This window comes from Bos indicus, chromosome 15 (assembly GCF_029378745.1).
Source record: "Bos indicus isolate NIAB-ARS_2022 breed Sahiwal x Tharparkar chromosome 15, NIAB-ARS_B.indTharparkar_mat_pri_1.0, whole genome shotgun sequence".
NCBI classification, from domain to species: domain Eukaryota; kingdom Metazoa; phylum Chordata; class Mammalia; order Artiodactyla; family Bovidae; genus Bos; species Bos indicus.
In genome coordinates this window covers 30181626-30202369 of record NC_091774.1, presented here as the reverse complement: position 1 = coordinate 30202369, position 20744 = coordinate 30181626, and the positions used below count along the sequence as shown (strand labels likewise).

The window sequence follows — 20744 nt, the reverse complement described above, 5'->3', positions numbered from 1 at the left end:
GTTGTCACCTAAGAAGTATCAACATCTTTTTCTTCTTTCAAAAAATAATTTGGTTGATTATATATTAATTGGAGAAAATTGATAAAAGATATAAATAGAAAGAAAATTAAAATTACCTCTAATTCCAATACCTAGAAATAACTACTGTTGATATTTCAGTATCATTCCTTCTATGTTTTTTCTATATTTCTTAAATACATTTTACAAAAATGTGATCTTATTCGTTACAGATATAATTCTGTAGCCTCTTTTCCTTTATAAAAATATTATAGTCATCATGTACATTATATCCGTAGGACTTATTCATCTTATAATTAGAAATGTGTACCTTTTGCCATTTTTACTATTTCTTTAATATACTGCCTATCAAAAATCTTTATTGACAGAAACTTGTATGTCTACATAGCACACCTTATCTTCTCTTGTGTATGTAATTTATCTTATGTTGGACATTTAGGTTGTCTCCAGTTTTTCCCTTTTACATACAGCATCTAAATGAATAGCTTCGTAACTGCATTTTAACCCAAATCGCTTCTCTGTTCTTTCTGATAAATCACCCTCCAGAAAGGCTAAACCAGTTTCATTCTACCACAGCCAGGTATGAGTGCTCACATTCCTGTACCCCGTCCTTTGAAACATTAGTTATAAGTAGATTTTCCTTTTTTTTGTCTTTTTGCTAATTTTACAGGCCAAAAGGAAATTTTTTACGACTAACAAATTGATAGAAGGGCTTCCCTCATAGCTCAGTCGGCAAAGAATCTGCCTGCAATCCACTTCTTTCATGGATTACTTATTTCCTTTGCTAGTTTTGTATTTAGAGAGAATTTGAGGAGGGGAAGGAAGGATATTTCTTTTTTTTTTTAACTGAAGTATATTTACAATGTTGTATTAATTTCTGCCATACAGCAAAGAGATTCAGTTATACATATATATACATTCTTTTTTATATTCTTTTCCATTACAGTTTATCACAGGATATTAAATATAGTCCCCCATGCTATACAGTAGGACCTTGCTATTTATCCATTCTGTATATACTAGTTTGCATCTGCTAACTCCCAAACCTCACCCCACCTCCCTTCCTTCGGCAACCACAAGTATGTTCTCTATACCTGTGAGTGTCTGTTTCATAGATAAGTTCATTTGCATCATATTTTAGATTCCATATATAAGTGATATCATACAGTATTTGTCTTTATCTGACTGACTTCACTTAGTATGATAACCTCTAGGTCCATCCGTGTTGCTGCAAATGGCATTATTTCATTCTTTTTTTATGGCCAAGTACTAGTTCATGATGTGTGTGTACAAAGGTGTGTGTGTGTATTCCACATCTTCTTTATCCATTCTTCTGTTGAAAGATATTCAGGTTGTTTCTATGTCGTGGCTATTGTGAATAGTGCTGCTATGAACACAGTGGTGCATTTATCTTTTTGAATTATTGTTTTCTCTGGATAAATACCCAGGAGTGGAACTGCTGGATCATAAGGCAATCCTATTTTTAGTTGCTTTTTTTTTTTTGAGGAATATCCATACTATTTTCCACAGTGGCTGCACCAATTTACAGTTCTACCAACAGCATAGCAGGGCTCCGTTTTAGAGAGAATTCTTTTGTTTTTGTTTTTTACTGTGTTGGCTATTTTAAATCTACTCTCTACTTTCTTCCTTATTGTGTCCCATCTGAAGTCTCCTTTGATGATTTCTCTCCCCAACCAGACATCCTGGCTTTATATACTATTCTGAATATTACCAAAATTCTCTCTCTATTCCAGATCTCTCCTTCTAAACTCCAAACTCTAATATACGCAATTGCCTGCTTGATGTATCACCTTAGATGGCTCATGAGAATATTTCAAACTTAAAGCTGTCCAAAATGGAAATCTTAATTTCCCTTACTCTCAACTAACTTTTCCCATCTCTACTCCGAATTCTCCATTTTAGTAAATGCTGCCACCAGTTGGCAGAGTTAATGACCACAAACCTACAAAGCATCCCTGCCCATTCTTCTCACCATTCTCTTGTCCAATCCACTAGCAATTCTTACTGAGTCTAGCTCCACTCTATTTTCCTTCCTTTCAACTTTCTCATCCTTAACCTAAGTTATCTCATCTCTTATCTGGTCTATAGCAGTAATCTTTTAACTTATTCCCTCTACTTTCATCACTGCTACCTCCACGAGCCTAATCCATTTCCCACACAACAGCCAATCCTAGCACTGCAAAATAAAAATCAGATCATGACCTTCCCTGGTTATTTATACCTTTCCATGGCTTCCCATTAGATCATCCACTTGCTCAAACCAGAAACCTAATCCAATGCATTTACAAGTCATGTTATGCAAGCTTTAAAACACCTCAAGTTCTGCCCAAACTCAACACAGATCTAAGCCACCATCATCTACCAATAGGATTTGCCATACTTGTTGACACCTATTTTCAGGCTACTAGGGAAAAACTACAGCAGTAACAAATTCTGCCATTTCTTTATGAATCACCACTCTTCCACTGGAGGATAACCTGGAAACCAAAAGAATACTGGTTCAGTGGTTATATTTTTGAAACAAATGTAAAAGACAGAACATAAGGTTATAATTTTGTTGTTCAGTCATTAAGTCATGTACAACTCTTCGCAATAAGCATCGTGAGAAAAGGGACTATCTTCTGTTTATTGCTGTATCAGTGCTCCTAGAGCAGTGCCTACCACAGAGAAAATACTCACTACTATTTTTTCTTTAATGAATGGTTAGCACATAAGCTTTTATCTATTTCTGAATTCTTCCTGGCTGACTATAACAAAACCAAATTTTGATAATTTCAGTTTATAACCACCTCTAGAAAGATAATATACATGCAACAGAAAAGTTTAACTTCCAAAATGAATACAATAAGACAATGACAATACAGCAAGATAATTTTAAAATTAACTGCACCATATAATCCCACTCAGCTTCTACTATAACATCCTGCACACTAAGGAAAACAGGTGCAAAAACCAGAATTAAAGATAAAAGGCAAGAAAGCAGCTTATGGTTTTCACTTAATTCATTTTTTATAAAGTCTCGGAGAAGGCAATGGCAACCCACTCCAGTACTCCTGCCTGGAAAATCTCATGGACGGAGGAGCCTGGTAGGCTAAGAAAAATGATGGCAAATTTATCTTCAGAGAAGTTAATTCATCTAATATCCTCTCTAAAATAAAAACAGGAAGTAACTGTATTACATACTGACAGACACTTATGTACACTCTTCTACAGAATATTTAAGGGATAAGCTCCTTAACATCCAGTCTGGGAACAAATTCCCTCATGTACATGGTTTGAGGGAACAGATATGTTCCCCAAGCCATAGCAGGTTTGTTTAGAAGTGACACTTTGCCCATGTTTGACTAATCATAGAACTAAGTTTTTCTTTTAGAGTTGATTGGTCCATAGATAATCAATTGGTCTACACCAAGCCTAAAACAAAAGGGGTATCAAGACGCAGATGCCCTGCTATGGTGGAAACCTGTAAGATGTAAATCTTGGGTTTAGCAGAGGCCAGCTGTTGCTTTTGCTCAGTCGCTGAGTTGTGTCTCATTCTTTGTGACCACATGGACTGTAACGTGCCAGGCCTTCTGTCCATGGGATTTCCTAGGCAAGAATACTGGAGTGGGTTGTCATTTTCTTCTCCAGGGGACCTCCCAGCCCAGGGATCAAACCCGCATCTCTTGTATCGGCAGGTGAATTCTTTACCACTGAGTCACCTGAGAAGCCTCTAGCAGAGACCAGATTTCAGATAGTAATCTGCATTGAGAGAATACAGGTAGTGTCCTGGCAGCATTCTCAACCCTGATTTCAGTTACTCCTTGGTCTTGCCTGCATTCTTGTCCTTAACGCAACTCAAGATACTCACTTTTTCTAGAATTTTAAGAGTCCAAAAATCTTCCTTTCCCAAGAAGAAAAACCAGGAGCAAATCATAAAAGGCCTATAACATTTTTTTGTGATTAAAAAAATAATAATAAAGAAATAGAAACTTTCTCAACCTGATAAAGGGCATCTATGAAAATCCCACAGTTAACATTATACCCAGTGATGAAAGGCTGAAAGCTTTCCTCCTAATATCAGGAACAAGACAAGGATGTCTGTTTCTCACTACTTCTATTCAACATAATTTCTATCCAACACATGAGGTTCTAGCTAAAGTGATTCAGCAAGAAAAATAAATTAAAAGCACCCGCATGGAAAAGGAAGAGGTAAAACTATCTCTATTTGCACATGACATGATCTTGTTTGTAGAAAATCCTAAAGAATCCATTAAAAAAAAAAAAAACCACTACCACCAGAACCAATAAATGATTTCTGCAAAGTTACAGGATTCAAAATCAAACACAAAACTTCACAAAACTGAACCATATTCTTTCTACACAGCAGCAATGAACAATCTAAAGATGAAACTAAGAAAAAACAATTTCATATAATAGCATCTGAAAGAGTAAAGTACTTGGGAATAAATTTAACCAAAGAGGTAAATGATTTGTACACTGAAAACAAAATGCTGCTGAAAGAAATTATAAAGACCCCAAAATAAATGGGAAGTCATCCCACGTTCATAGATTGGGAAGACTTAGTATTGTTGGGATAGCAGTAATTCCTGCACTGATCTAAAGGTCCTGTGCAATTTCAATTAAAATTCCAGCTGCCCTTTTGGTAGAAATTGGCATGCTAATCCTAAAATTCATAAGAATCTCAAGGGACTTCAAAAAAGGGAAAACAATTTAGAAAAGGGACAAAATTGGAAGATTCACACTTTCTGATTTCAAAACTTTACTACAAAGTAAATTACTGAAATTACTACAAAGAAATTTACTACAGTAATTAAGATGCTGTGGTACTGGCATAAAGATATATATACAGAAAGCTAAAGTGAGTTGCTCAGTTGTGTTTGACTCTGCAAACCCATGGACTGGAGCCCACCAGGCTCCTTTACCCATGGAATTCTCCAGGCAAGAATACTGGAGTTGGTTGGCATGCCCTTCTCCAGGGGATCTTCCCAACCCAGGGACTGAAACCAGGTCTCCCACATTGCAGACAGATTCTTTACTGTCTGAGCCACCAGGAAAGGCATAAGGATAGACATATAGACCAATGAAATAAAATAGAGAGCCCAGAAATACAACTTCACACACATGGTCAATTAATTTTCAACATGGATGCCAACTTCATTCAGTGAGAAAAGGACAGTCTTTTCAACAAATAGTGCTGGAAAAACTGGATGACCACATTCAAAAGAATTAAGTTGGACCCTTACCTTACACCATAAACAAAAATTAACACAAAATGATCATAACTGTAAACTTCATGATCTTGGATTAGGTACTGGTTTCTTTGCTATGAAGCTTCCCTGCTGGCTCAGACAGTAAAGAATCTGCCTGCAATGTAGATCTGGGTTTGATCCCTACATTAGGAAGATCCCCTGGAGAAGGGAATGGCAATCCACTCCAGTATTCTTGCCTGAAGAATTCCATGAACAGAGGTACAGCCCATGGGGTCACAAAGAGTCGGACACAACTGGGCAACTAACACTGTCACTTTCACTGTTGGCTATGAAATCAAAGCACAGGAACCAAAGAAAAAAATTACTGAACTTCATCAAAATTAAAAAGTTTCATGCTTCAGGGACATCCCTGGTGATCCAATGGCTAAGACTCTGCACTCCTAATCCAGGGGGCCCAGGTTCGATCCCTGGTCAGAGTACTAGATCCCACATGCCACAGCTAAGAGCCTGTGTACTGCAACTAAGATCTGGTGCAACCAAATAAACACTTCTGTGCTTCAAATGATACTATCAAGAAAGTGAAAAGATGACCCACAGAATGGGAATAAAGTTTTATAAATCATATATCTGGTAAGAATCTGGGCTTCCCTGATAGCTCAGTTGGTAAAGAATTTGCCTGCAATGCAGGAGATGTCAGTTTGATTCCTGGGTAGGGAAGACCCCCTGGAGAAGGAAAAGGCTACCCACTCCAGTATTTCTGGGCTTCCGTTGTGGCTCAGCTGGTAAAGAATCTGCCTGCAATGTGGGAGACCTGGGTTCAATCCCTGGGTTGGGAAGATCCCCTGAAGAAGGGAAAGGCTACCAAATTATACTACCAAGAAAGTGAAAAGATGATCCACAGAATGGGAATAAAGTTTTATAAATCATATATCTGATAAGAATCTAGTATCCAGAATATGTAAAGAACTCTTACAACTCAACAATAAAAAGACAAGTTGTTGTTCAGTCCCTAAGCTGTGTCTGACTCTTTGCGATCCCACTGACTGCAGCACACCAGGCTCCCCTGTCTTCCACTATCTCCCAGAGTTTGCTCAAATTCATGTGCACTGAGTCAGTGATGCTATCTAACCACCTCATCCTCTGATGCCCCCTTCTCCTTTTGCCTTAAATCTTTCCCAGCATCAGGGTCTTTTCCAGAGAGTAAGCTGTTTGCATTAGGTGGCCAAAGTACTGGAGATTCAGCATCAGTCCTTCCAATGAATATTCAGGTTGATTTCCTTTAGGATTGACTAGTTTGATCTCCCTGCTGTTCAAGGGACTCTCAAGAGTCTTCTAAAGCACCACAGTCCAAAAGCATCAATTCTTCAGCACTCAGCCTTCTTTATGATCCAACTCTCATATCCTTACCTGACTAATGGAAAAACTATAGCTTTGACTAGATGGACCTTTGTTGGCAAAGTGATATCTCTGCTTTTTAATATTCTGTCTAGGTTTGTCATAGCGTTCTTTCCAAGGAGCAAGTGTCTTTTATGGCTGTAGTCACCGTCTGTGATTTTAAAGCCCAAGAAAATAAAATCTTTCACTGCTTCCACTTTTTCCCCTTCTACAGGCCATGAAGTGATAGAACCGGATGCCAAGTAACCCAGGTCAAAAAAACAAGCAGAGGACTCAAACAGACATTTTTCCAGAGAACATACACAAGCAGAGAATAAACATATAAAAAGACTGCTCATTTTATTACTTATTAGGGAAATGAAAATCAAAACAATGAGTATCTACTTCATACCCAGTAAGATGGCTATAACAAAAAAAATGTAAGTATTGGTGAGAAGTTGGAACTCTTATATATTGCTTGGGGAATGTAAAATGGTGCAGCTGCAGTGGAAAACAATTTAGTGGTTCCTCAAAATGTTAAATACAGAATTACCATATGACTCAGCAATTCCACTCCTAGATATATATCCAATAGAACTGAAAACATATAGTCTCGCAAAAAATTGCGCATAAATGTTCATAGCAGCATTATTAGTAATAGAAACCATCCAAATGTCTATAATCAAAATGCCAATACAATATCAATAAAATATAATTACAGTATAAATACCCTGGTAGCACGGTAGAAAAGAATCCGCCTACCAATGCAGGAGACACAGGAAACAAGGGTTCAATCCCCAGGTCAGGAAGACCCTTGGGGAAGAAAATGGCAACCCACTCCAGTAATCTTGCCTAGGAAATCCCATGGACAGAGGTGCCTGGTGGACTATGGCCCATGGAGTCGCAAAGAGTTGGATATGACTTAGCGTGCACACACACACACAAATACAATATAAATATAATTTTGCCATAAAAAGGAATGAAGTGATGATCTATGCTATAAGATGGATGAATGGGAAAACATGCTAAGTCAAAGACACTAGACAAAAAAGGCCATATGTAAATGAAATGTTTATTACAGGCAATCCACAGAGACATAAAGTAAATACTATTGATCACCAACGGCTGGGGAGAAGCAGGAGTAGGGAATGGCGAGTGACTGCTAATGAAAATGAGGCTTCTTTTTGGGGTGATAAAAATGTTCTGGAATTAAGTGGTAGTGACAGTTGCACAACTTTGTGAACACACTAAAAACTACTAAATTATATATTTTAAAAGGGTGAATTTTATGGTATATGAATCCTATCTCAATTTTTAAAACTGCATAGGAAAAAAGCCTACTAACAACCAAAATACAGATCACAAAGATCATAAAGCCATATATTTTTCCTTTACCAAAAAAAAATTGTATTCTCACCTCAAATTTATTTATTCCCACTTTATATATAATTTGTACAAGCCTGGTTGTATGGTCAAGCCTATAGTGGATTAAAAGCTTTATATTAGGGGAAATGAAATTGATACCAACAGACATACTGACAGTAAGATTTTTTTTTAAAAAGCAAAAGAACTTACAAGCATCTTGTGAAGCCACGTAGTAAGAGCAAACTGGTCTATGCATTTCATTGCATGTATGTGTGCCTGCTGAGTCGCTTCAGTCATGTCTGACTCTGCACCCCTATGGACTATAGCCCGCCAGGCTCCTCTGTCCATGGGATTCTCCAGGCAAGAATATTGGAGTGGGTTGCCATGGCCTTACCCAGGGGATCTTCCCCATCTAGGGACTGAACTTGTTTCTTATGTCTCCTTCACTAGCAGGTGGGTTCTTTATCACTAGCACCATTTGGGAAGTCCCACGTACTTCATCAGGTTATGCCTACTAATGACAAACAGCCTGACCCAACAATCTATGTTTATAGTAATGAAAGTAATGAAGATGATTAATATAATAAGAGCTAACCCACTCATTATTTTCCATATGCCAATCACTGTTCTAAGTACCAAACATTTACTTATCAAATTCCCAACAAGAAAATTCACTGTTCTAAGTACCAAACATTTACTTATCAAATTCCCCACAAGAAAAATTATATTATTATCTCATTTTACAGATGAGGAAACCAAGGAATCACACTAAGTAAGTGGAAAAGTTAAGATTCAAACTAAGGCAGCTGGCTTCAGAGTTAATTCTCTTCTTAACCAGTAGACTATCCTGCCTCTCAGTGATGAATTATCAGTCATAAAAATTAAAAAAAGTAAAATGTCAGTCAATGTTCAGTGTGCTCCAAAAAGACTGAAAAATCTACAATTTTTGTTTCATTATTTTAAAAAAGCTGTAGTCCATGAGGTCACAAAGAGTTGCACGACTTAGCAACTGAACAACAATTCAAAAAATAAACAAATAAAACCTTTTCTATAGCAGCATGTTATCAACAGGAGAAATTCTAGAGGTCAAAAAACAGCTCTTTACAATCTGACTCCAACCTGTATTTCCAGCTTATCTATCTCCCCTAGTTCTAGCCAAACCAGACCGCTCACGTTCTTTAAACAGAGCCTGCATTTTCATGCCACTGTGTTAAAGGCCTTTGCTTCACTTCTCTGCCTAGAAAATTCCTTCAAAAGATCCTTCAAAATCTAGCTCAAATAATACTTTCTCTGTGCCACCTTCCCTGATGCCACTAGGCAACACTGTTCATACAGCATTTTGTACATATTTTTATTAAAGCATTTATCACATGACATCAGAATTAAATGCTTAACTCTTCTTTTCACCTCCTAGAATTAGAACCTAGTACACTGTGGATGATAAATAAAATTATTCTTAAGTTACGGTACTTAATAAAGTCCAAAATTACTTTTATTTTAATTTAGCAATACAAAATGACTGATTAGCTAATGTCTAAGTAGTCACGGTTTTAACAAAAGCCATAAAATTTAAATAATTTAAGTAGACAAAGGTCATTTTCATATAAATTAGATATTATAAAAGTTCCTACAAATAGAATTCAGTCACCAGAAATCTTCTTAAGAAGAAAATTCTAATACTCTAGACCAAACCTGAGTCATTTGTCACAGTAAAGTTAACATGAGTAATGATGTGGGTAAAATTTTAAGTGAAAGATGAAAGTTCCCAGAATCTAAGCCAACAGAATCAAAGTCTACAAGGATACCATTTAATAAATTACTCCTTGGCACATTGACTGAATGCCCTCAGAAATTATTGTCCCTCCCAATTCAAGTCACTCCTCAAGAGTAAGTTACTCCCTAAAAAGTTCTAACAGAATTTATATCTTATTACTTGTTCCAGGTGAGTTAATATTTAATTCCGACTGGACAAAACACAACTATACAATATATGCAATCAATCTATTTCTCTCCCAATACATAATTTACAACAACCAAGCCAATAACACACGGAACCGCCAATACAGTTTTTAGCATTTAATAATTACAAAAGAATACTTAATGGTTCCTCAAATATTTATTGAATTAACTGCATTTTGCCAATTCTATTTGAAAAGTATTCTATTTTCTCTATTTGAAAAGCTACCTTACCTATAAAGAAAATGTCATTTCACTTAGGTTTATTTTTTTTTAAAGTTATCCAAACTACTAGCTAATTTTTTTCTATTATCCCCAACTTATAACCTTACTTAATATGCTACCAGCTCAGGCAAATGAGGCTTCCCAGATGGAGCTTGTGGTAAAGAACACGGCTGCCAATGCAGGAGACGTATGTAAGAGACACAGGTTTGATCCCTAGGTGGGGGAAGATCCCCTGGAGAAGGGCATGGCAACCCACTCCAGTATTCCTGCCTGGAGAATCTCATGGACAGAGGAGCCTGGTGGGCCACAGCTCATGGTCCAAATCTGACCCCTTACTATTTACTGTCAACTCCAACTTCTTTCTTTCAAACTCACCTATCCACAAACTTCCAGATCTCTAAAAAACCGCCTGTCTCCAGCTCATCTTCCTGACTGTAAGTCACTCACTTTTCAGAGGTTAAATGAATGATCAGAGCTAGGGATGGATCACTACCCTCCAAGGCAACCTTTAACACAAAACACAGCTTTAAGTCAAAATGTTAACTTTGCTTTCTATTTCTGTTGACATAAAATTAAAACCAACTCCACTATTTCTACGTGTTACCCATTCGGGCAGTCACAGACCTGAATAAATATTTGTGTAGTATTCTCCATTACCTAGGCTGAGAATTCTCCTCATACATTCTTTCTTTCCCCTCCTTGAAGAGGCTTATGGTCTGCTTAGTTTTCTTCATCAAATTCTCCATGAACACCCTAAAATACTCATTTTCTCCAAGTGTCTCCATCTTCCCCTCATATCTTGACAAGATAGTGCGGAGATGCTGGTAGGTATCTGGCAGCAGGTCTAAGATATAAGGTGGGCTATTCTTTAGCGCCAGCTTTGGGTTCTGACACAACCGCACCACCTGCAACAAACGGAAAAGAAGGACTATTACTTGGAGGATCTTACGGGCAACTTCCTTTTTTAAATTTAAAAAAGTTATAAAATATGTGCTCTTTTGCAAAAATATGAAAAATGCACAAGAATATAAGAAATGATCCATAACACCCCCCTACAGGCAATCACTTTTAGCAGTCCCCCAAAAGGGTGGGTTCTTAAAACTGTATTTAACAGTTCAGATAACACACAGAAGACTAAACAATTGGGGTGGGGGAGACACCCACACACATGCCTAAAAAAAGCTAGACGAAGTACAGCAAGTTCCTTTGAAATGCATGGCTCATCCCACAACAGAACAAAGAAAATTTCCAGGGGCACAAACAAAGAACATGGCTGCCCTGGGAGGAAAACCTTGGAAACGTAGGAGCCTAGAGCTTTGACGACCACTGGGGGACAGGAGCACAGGCTCTTGGACCCAGCAAAGACCCAGCAAAGAGTTGAAACCAACTCTTTCAAGACACCATTTCTTCCCATTTAAATGCAAGACTCTCAGAATGTGCTTGGTGATTCATTTTACCTTCTTTTAAACTTTTTTGAGTTCTTAGCTTTAAGTAGTTCTCTTTTTAAAAAACATATAGTCAGATTTTTTTAATCCAATGTAACAATCTTTGTTTTTTGACTGGTGAGTTTAGTACATTTTCTATTCGTTATAATGATTAATGATTTGTATTCATTCCTATTCTTATTTAGCACTTTCCATTTACATAGATTTTTCTGTGTCTGAAAAAAACATAAATTAGTGGAACAATAACGTCTATTTCAGTAAAGAAATAGACCCACACATATATAGACCCTTGACTTATCACAATGGAGTGATGATCTTTCCAAAAACAGTAGTGGTACAATCACACAGGAAAAAAAGAAAGTCAAACTAAACCCTCACCTTATACTATACAATAAACAAAACAAATCAAGGACTTCCCTGGTGGTCCAGTGGTTAAGACTCTGCACTCCCAATGCAGGGGACACAGGTTTGATCCCTGGCCAGGGAACTAAGATCCCATGTGCTATACAGCATGGCCAAAAAATAAGATAAATAAAATAAAAAGAATCCACTCTTCAAAAAAAAAGACAAAACAAAACAAAAAACCTAGATGGGTTCTAGATCTAAATGTGAAAGGCAGCTTTAGAAGATAGGAAAACTATCTTTCATTACCTCATGATGGAGAAAAAATTCTGAAACAGGACCATAAATACATTAGCAATAAAGGAAAATATTAAAGTCTACTACACTCTAAAAGAACTTCTAGATACCATGAAAGAGTAAAAATGCATGTACAGAAACAGAGAAGATATTCATAATATGTATATATTAAGACATATATATATATATGTCCAGAATATATAAAGAGCATCTACAAATCAGTAAAGAAGATACAACCTAATACAAAATGAACAGAAGACTTGAACAAGAACACAACAAAAGAAGATATCCAAATAACCACTAAACATACGAAATGGTCCTTGGTCTTATTAATCATTTTAATTTCATTAAAATGAAAATCATATGCTCACAACTACCACTACATACACCAAACTGGTAATGCTAATCACTGGAAAGGAGCAAGGACCTTCATATACTACTGGTGGGAATCCAAGCTAATAAAACCGCCTTGAAAAACAGTTCAGCACTATATTGTCAGGCTAAAGATTTATATGCTGTACGAACCTGCAGATCTCCACCTGGAAAGGTATACTAGGATACACATACAAAAATATGTAACACCTAACAACTACAAACAACCCAAATGTCCATCAACAGTAGAGTGGATAAATTGTAGTATATTTATTAGCAATAATACACTACGATATTGGAGAAGGAAATAGCAACCCACTCCAGTACTCTTGCCTGGACAAGGACAGAAGAGCCTGGCAGGCTACAGTCCATGGTGTCGCAAGAGTCGGACACGACTTAGTGACTACACCACCACCACCACACTACCACGTGGATGCTCCTCTCAAAACAGATCTAAAGAAACCAGAAAACAAAATATACACATATATGACTACACTACTGTTACAAAGATATCCCATTAAATTGTTGAGATGTGCATACATAGGTGGTAAAAATGTGAGTAACAGAAAAAAATAAACTTTATTTTATTTGCAGCTGATATAACTGTCCATGATTAAAATAAAGGAGAACTGACAAACCATTAGAAACAAACAGTCTAACAGGTTACTGGATTCAAAAGTAACCTGGATTCAAAGCCAATAAACCAAAACAGTATTCATAAACATTTTATAAATAATTTGAAAACATGATTTTAATTGTTGTCATTTTAAATGGCTTAAATAAAATTTTAAGGCTCCTAGGAATACATCTAACAATGTGCAAGACTTGTATGAAGAAAATTATTAAACTTTACTGAAGAACGTAAAAACAGAAATTAAGGAAGAATTGTATCATGTTTAAGGAAATGTCACTTCTCCCCCAAGTTAGTATATAAAGTCAGGGCACTTCCTATCAAAACCCCAAAGAGCTTTTTCGCAGAACTTAACAAGTTGATCCCAAACTCACATGGAATAAAAACAAACGAAAACCAGTCAAGCCTATTTTGAAGTAGGGGGTATTTACCCAATGGGCTATCAAGACTCTTTCACATCTTATAATTAAAATAATGTGATATCACCCAAAGACAGATAAATGACCAAATGGATAAGAAGAGAGACCAAACAGAGACACACACGTATAGAAATTCAGTATCAGAAGGGGCATTACAAATAAGTTCACGAGGAGTTCCCTGGTGATCCAGTAGTTAGGACTCTGCACTTTACTTCGGGGGCACAGGTCCTCTCCCTGGTCAGGGAACTAAGATCCTGCATGCCCTGAGGCATGGCCAAAAAAAAAAGCAAACCCACAAAACAATTAAAGAGAAAAACTACTGGAAAACTGGTTATCCATATGGAAAAAAATATATCCCTTACACATTACGTAAGAAGTAAATTTGCAGTGAATTAAAGATTTTGTGCAGAGAAAAAGCTTTGAAGATTTTAGGAAAAAAATTTGGAAAATATTTGTTGAACTTTATGATCTCAAAGGGGAAGTATTACTTAAGACACACAAACAAATCATAACCGTAAACAAAACAAAAGACAACCCACAGAATGGAAGAAAATGTTCTCAAACAAAGCAACTGACAAGGGATTAATCTCCAAAATATACAAACAGCTCATTCAGCTCAATTTCAAAAAACAAACAACCTAATCAAAAAATAAGAGGAAGATCTAAATAGACACATCTTCAAAGGAGACATACAAATGGCCAAACACAGGAAAAGAAGCTCAACATCATTAATTAGTAGAAAAATGCAAATCAAAACTACAGTGAGGAAATCACCTTACACTGGTCAGACTGCTGCTGCTGCTAAGTCGCGACAGTCGTGTCCGACTCTGTGCGACCCCATGGATGACAGCCCACCAGGCTCCCCCATTCCTGGGATTCTCCAGGCAAGAACACTGGAGTGGGTTGCCATTTCCTTCTCCAGTGCATGAAAGTGAAAAGTGAAAGTGAAGTCGCTCAGTCGTGTCAGACTCTTCGAGACCCCATGGACTGTAGCCTACCAAGGCTCCTCTGTCCATGAGATTTCCTAGCCATCATCAAAAAGTCTACAAATGGGGGGCTAGTGGTTAGGATTCTGGGCTTTCAACTGCATGGCCTGGGTTCAATCCCTGATCAGGGAACTGAGATCCTGCAAGCCGAGATGTGCGCCAAAAAAAAAAAAATTTCTTACACTTAAGGCATGATTTTGTTGTGCAGAATATAACTGGCTTTCTTTTAATCCATCCTGACAATCTTTGGTTTTAACTAATTTGACCTGTTTACACTTCAATTATGAAACTTATTATTGCAGGCCAAATACTGCCAATTTCATATGGTTCACTTAATAAGTTCTGACAGTATAGTGAATAATAAAATAATTCACTGTTTCCAATGGGTGTCTCTCGTTTCATATTCCTTTACCTCCCCTTTCTAGCCCTCATTTAGTTTTCCTGTTTATTGTCCCAATTTTCACCATTAGCTTGTCAAATATATATTCTTCTGCTACTCTTTAAAGGAACACCTTAGTAATTATAAAATGCACTCTGACTCATGAAAACTTCTATCAAGTAGTACTTTTACACTTCCCAGACAATGCAAGGGACATGGAGCACTAACTCCGTTTACTCTTTTCAAGTCATGTGCTATTACTATCATACATTTTAATCCCAAATAGCATATCAAGTTCGTAAGTCATTATTACTATTTATTATTTTATACAGACAACATTCATTCATATTTACCCACATAACCACCCTTCCCAATCCTCTTCATTGTGTCTGAAACCATTTTCCTTCAGCCTAAAGAATACCCTATGCCCTTTAGGGTATAGGCTATGGGCTGTAAGTTCTCCTCAGCTACAGGCATACCTCGGAGATACCACCATTTCCAGACCAAACCACTGCAATGAAGGGAGTACTGCTTTATAGCAACTCACATAAAATTTTTGGTTCCCCAGTGCACATAAGCTATCTTTATATTATACTGCAGACTACTAAGTGTGCAATAGTAATGTGTCTTTTAAAATAATCTACATACCTTGATTTTAAAATATTACTAAAAAATTGCTTATCTTCAACTGACAACACAGGGCTGCCACAAACCTTCAATTTATAAAAAATGTGTTATCTGTTAAGTGCAATAAAATGAAGTATGCCTTCTGGACACCACTGTTCCTGCTGAAAAGTCATGCTGTCAGTCTCGCTGCTGCACCTTTAAATATAAAATGTCTTTTATGCTGTGGTTGCTCATAAGATTTCTCTTTTCTTCAGGCTTTACTAATAATGTGCCTCGGTGCAGTTTACTCTGGATTTTTCCTGGTGTTGAGAACACTTTTTAAATTTATGACTTCATTTTCACCAGTTTTGGAAAATTCTCAACCAATTTCTTATCAAACACAGCTTCTGCCTCATTCTCTTTATTCTCTTTCTCAACTTCAAGTACTTGTCCATGAGAACTTTGCTCAGCATTCCATATGCCTCACATACTCTCCATCCTTTTGTCTCTCAATGCTTCAGTCTAGATTTTTTTCTGACTTATCTTCCACTTCACTAGTTTTTCCTTCAGCTTTATACTGTTAAACCCAACCACTGAGTTCTTAACAATCAGTTCTTCTGTTTTTCAGTTCTAGAATTTCTATTTCATTATTTACCATTTCAGATCTCTGACAAAATTATCAATTTTACTTTCAATTCTTCTAAGACAATAATCATAGATATAAACCCATGACTGACAACTCAAATATCTGTATCCTTTGTATTTTTCTATTATCAATCTTTCCTGTTCATTGTGGTTTATCTTTTCATAAGGCTTCATAATTTTTATGGAGGGCTGAACACTGTATATAAAAAATTATAAAGATAATCTGAGGCTATGGATGATATTATTCAGAAAGGATTTACTTTTGCTTCTAGCAAACAGATTAGCTAGGGACACGAGGAATTCCAGGTCATCTTAAACTAACCCAAAATTGAGATTTAAACACTGGGTTTCACTCTTCAGGTCCCTGTAAAGACAGAAGTAAATTACTCCTATAATTCAGGCCTTCAGGGACTCGACCCCCAAATCTAGAGTGTTTCCCTCCACCCTGGGAGGCCCTAATTGCAGTTTTTTGTCCTCCATGACATGAGCATTTTGAAAATTCTATTTGGCCTCTTCACCTATTGCTTTCAGAATCAACAATGACCTCATGGGCAAGGCAGCCTCAAAAATCAGGCTTACCCTTCAGAGCCTTCCTTATCTTCCAGATCCTGGCCTCTAATTCCTCACTGCCTTTATAGCTCTTTGACCTCTTCTAGCTTCTCTAGTTCTCGCTCTCTTTTAGCTTCTCTCTCTAATGCCAGCAGCATTATTTGGTTCCAAACCACCTTATTACCAAATTCAGACTTAAATTGAAGAAAGTAGAGAAAACCACTAGACCATTCAGGTATCAGATCAGATCAGATCATAACAGTCGCTCAGTGATGTCCGACTCTTTGCGACCCCATGAATCGCAGCACGCCAGGCCTCCCTGTCCATGACCAACTCCCGGAGTTCACTCAGACTCACGTCCATGGAGTCAGTGATGCCATCCAGCCATCTCATCCTCTGTCATCCCCTTCTCCTCCTGCCCCCAATCCCTCCCAGTATCAGAGTCTTTTCCAATGAGTCAACTCTTCGCATGAGGTGGCCAAAGTACTGGAGTTTCAGCTTTAGCATCATTCCTTCAAAGAAACCCCAGGGCTGATCTCCTTCAGAATGGACTGGTTGGATCTCCTTGCAGTCCAAGGGACTCTCAAGAGTCTTCTCCAACACCACAGTTCAAAAGTATCAATTCTTTGGCACTCAGCCTTCTTCTTTACAGTCCAACTCTCACATCCATATATGACCACTGGAAAAACCATAGCCTTGACTAGACGAACCTTTGTTGGCAAAGTAATATCTCTGCTTTTGAATATGCTATCTAGGTTGGTCATAACTTTCCTTCCAAGGAGTAAGCGTCTTTTAATTTCATGGCTGCAGTCACCGTCTGCAGTGATTTTGGAGCCCAGAAAAATAAAGTCTGACACTGTTTCCACTGTTTCCCCATCTATTTCCCATTAAGTGATGGGACCAGATGCCATGATCTTCGTTTTCTGAATGTTGAGCTTTAAGCCAACTTTTTCACTCTCCACTTTCACTTTCATCAAGAGGCTTTTTAGTTCCTCTTCACTTTCTGCCATAAGGGTGGTGTCATCTGCGTATATGAGGATATTGAGATTTCTCCCGGCAATCTTGATTCCAGCTTGTGTTTCTTCCAGTCCAGCATTTCTCATGATGTACTCTGCATATAAGTTAAATAAACAGGGTGACAATATATAGCCTTGACAGACTCCTTTTCCTATTTGGAACCAGTCTGTTGTTCCATGTCCAGTTCTAACTGTTGCTTCCTGACCTGCTTACAGATTTCTCAAGAGGCAGGTCAGGTGGTCTGTTATTCCCATCTCTTTCAGAATTTTCCACAGTTTGTTGTGATCCACACGGTCAAAGGCTTTGGCATAGTCAATAAAGCAGAAATAGATGTTTTCCTGGAACTCTCTTGCTTTTTCCATGATCCAGTGGATGTTGGCGATTCGATCTCTGGTTCCTTTGCCTTTTCTAAAACCTGCTTGAACATCAGGAGGTTCACGGTTCACGTATTGCTGAAGCCTGGCTTGGAGAATTTTGAGCATGACTTTACTAGCATGTGAGATGAGTGCAATTGTGCGGTAGTTTGAGCATTCTTTGGCATTGCCTTTCTTTGGGATTGGAATGAAAACTGACCTTTTCCAGTCCTGTGGCCACTGCTGAGTTTTCCAAATTTGCTGGCATATTGAGTGCAGCACTTACACAGCATCATCTTTCAGGATTTGAAATAGCTCAACTGGAATTCCATCACCTCCACTAGCTTTGTTTGTAGTGATGCTTTCTAAGGCCCACTTGACTTCACATTCCAGGATGTCTGGCTCTAGGTCAGTGATCACACCATCATGATTATCTGGGTCGTGAAGATCTTTTTTGTACAGTTCTTCTATGTATTCTTGCCACCTCTTCTTAATATCTTCTGCTTCTGTTAGGTCCATACCATTTCTGTCCTTTATCGAGCCCATCTTTGCATGAAATGTTCCTTTGATATCTCTGATTTTCTTGAAGAGATCTCTAGTCTTTCTCATTCTGTCGTTTTCCTCTATTTCTTTGCATTGATCGCTGAAGAAGGCTTTCTTATCTCTTCTTGCTATTCTTTGGAACTCTGCATTCAGATGTTTATATCTTTCCTTTTCTCCTTTGCTTTTCACTCATTCCCTTATGATTATACAGTGGAAGTGAGAAATAGATTTAAGGGCCTAGATCTGATAGAGTGCCTGATGAACTATGGAATGAGGTTCGTGACACTTGATAGGGATCAAGACCATCCCCATGGAAAAGAAATGCAAAAAAGCAAAATGGCTGTCTGGGGAGGCCTTACAAATAGCTGTGAAAAGAAGAGAAGCAAAAAGCAAAGGAGAAAAGGAAAGATATAAGCATCTGAATGCAGAGTTCCGAAGAATAGCAAGGAGAGATAAGAAAGCCTTCCTCAGTGATCAATGCAAAGAAATAGAGGAAAACGACAGAATGGGAAAGACTAGAGATCTCTTCAAGAAAATCAGAGATACCAAGGGGACATTTCATGCAAAGATGGGCTCGATAAAGGACAGAAATGGTATGGACCTAACAGAAGCAGAAGATATTAAGAAGAGGTGGCAAGAATACATAGAAGAACTGTACAAAAAAGATCTTCACGACCCAGATAATCATGATGGTGTGATCACTGACCTAGAGCCAGACATCCTGGAATGTGAAGTCAAGTGGGCCTTAGAAAGCATCACTACGAACAAAGCTAGTGGAGGTGATGGAATTCCAGTTGAGCTATTCCAGATCCTGAAAGATGATGCTGTGAAAGTGCTGCATTCAGTATGCCAGCAAATTTGGAAAACTCAGCAGTGGCCACAGGACTGGAAAAGGTCAGTTTTCATTCCAATCCCAAAAAAAGGCAATGCCAAAGAATGCTCAGACTACTGCACAATTGCACTCATCTCACATGCTAGTAAAGTAATGCTCAAAATTCTCCAAGCCAGGCTTCAGCAATACGTGAACCGTGAACTTCCTGATGTTCAAGCAGGTTTTAGAAAAGGCAGAGGAACCAGAGATCAAATTGCCAACATCCACTGGATCATGGAGAAAGTAAGAGAGTTCCAGGAAAACATCTATTTCTGCTTTATTGACTATGCCAAAGCCTTTGACCGTGTGGATCACAACAAACTGTGGAAAATTCTGAAAGAGATGGGAATAACAGACCACCTGATCTGCCTCTTGAGAAATCTGTATGCAGGTCAGGAAGCAACAGTTAGAACTGGACATGGAACAACAGACTGGTTCCAAATAGGAAAAGGAGTACATCAAGGTTGTATATTGTCACCCTGCTTATTTAACTTATATGCAGAGTACATCATGAGAAATGTTGGACTGGAAGAAACACAAGCTGGAATCAAGATTGCCGGGAGAAATCTCAATATCCTCATATACGCAGATGACACCACCCTTATGGCAGAAAGTGAAGAGGAACTAAAAAACCTCTTGATGAAAGTGAAAGAGGAGAGTGAAAAAGTTGGCTTAAAGCTCAACATTCAGAAAACGAAGATCATGGCATCCGGTCCCATCACTTCATGGGAAATAGATGGGGAAACAGTGTCAGACTTTATTTTTTTGGGCTCCAAAATCACTGCAGATGGTGACTGCAGCCATGAAATTAAAAGACGCTTACTCCTTGGAAGGAAAGTTATGACCAACCTAGACAGCATATTCAAAAGCAGAGACATTACTTTGCCAACAAAGGTCCGTCTAGTCAAGGCTATGGTTTTTCCTGTGGTCATGTATGGATGTGAGAGTTGGACTGTGAAGAAGGCTGAGTGCCGAAGAATTGATGCTTTTGAACTGTGGTGTTGGAGAAGACTCTTGAGAGTCTCTTGGAATGCCAAGGAGATCCAACCAGTCCATTCTGAAGGAGATCAGCCCTGGGATTTCTTTGAAGGAATGATGCTAAAGCTGAAACTCCAGT

General features: G+C 37.9%; 1 protein-coding gene and 1 non-coding gene across 5 annotated transcripts in view; one reads left to right on the top strand and one right to left on the bottom strand.

Moving 5' to 3' along the window:
• CBL (Cbl proto-oncogene) overlaps positions 1–20744 on the bottom strand; it is a 99623-nt gene that overhangs the window by 62411 nt on the left and 16468 nt on the right. For 2 of the 4 annotated variants that reach the window (XM_070803532.1, XM_070803533.1), the window contains exon 2: positions 10830–11077. The exons of 1 other annotated variant lie outside the window; for it this stretch is intronic. In XM_070803532.1, coding sequence (XP_070659633.1) covers positions 10830–11077 — 248 coding nt within the window. Of the gene's footprint in view, positions 1–10796; positions 11078–20744 lie in introns of those variants that run through there. One more of the 4 variants, XM_070803535.1, reaches the window with a different exon arrangement.
• TRNAG-CCC (transfer RNA glycine (anticodon CCC)) lies at positions 12032–12104 on the top strand. Its single transcript has one exon. It is a non-coding gene; the product is annotated as a tRNA-Gly (tRNA).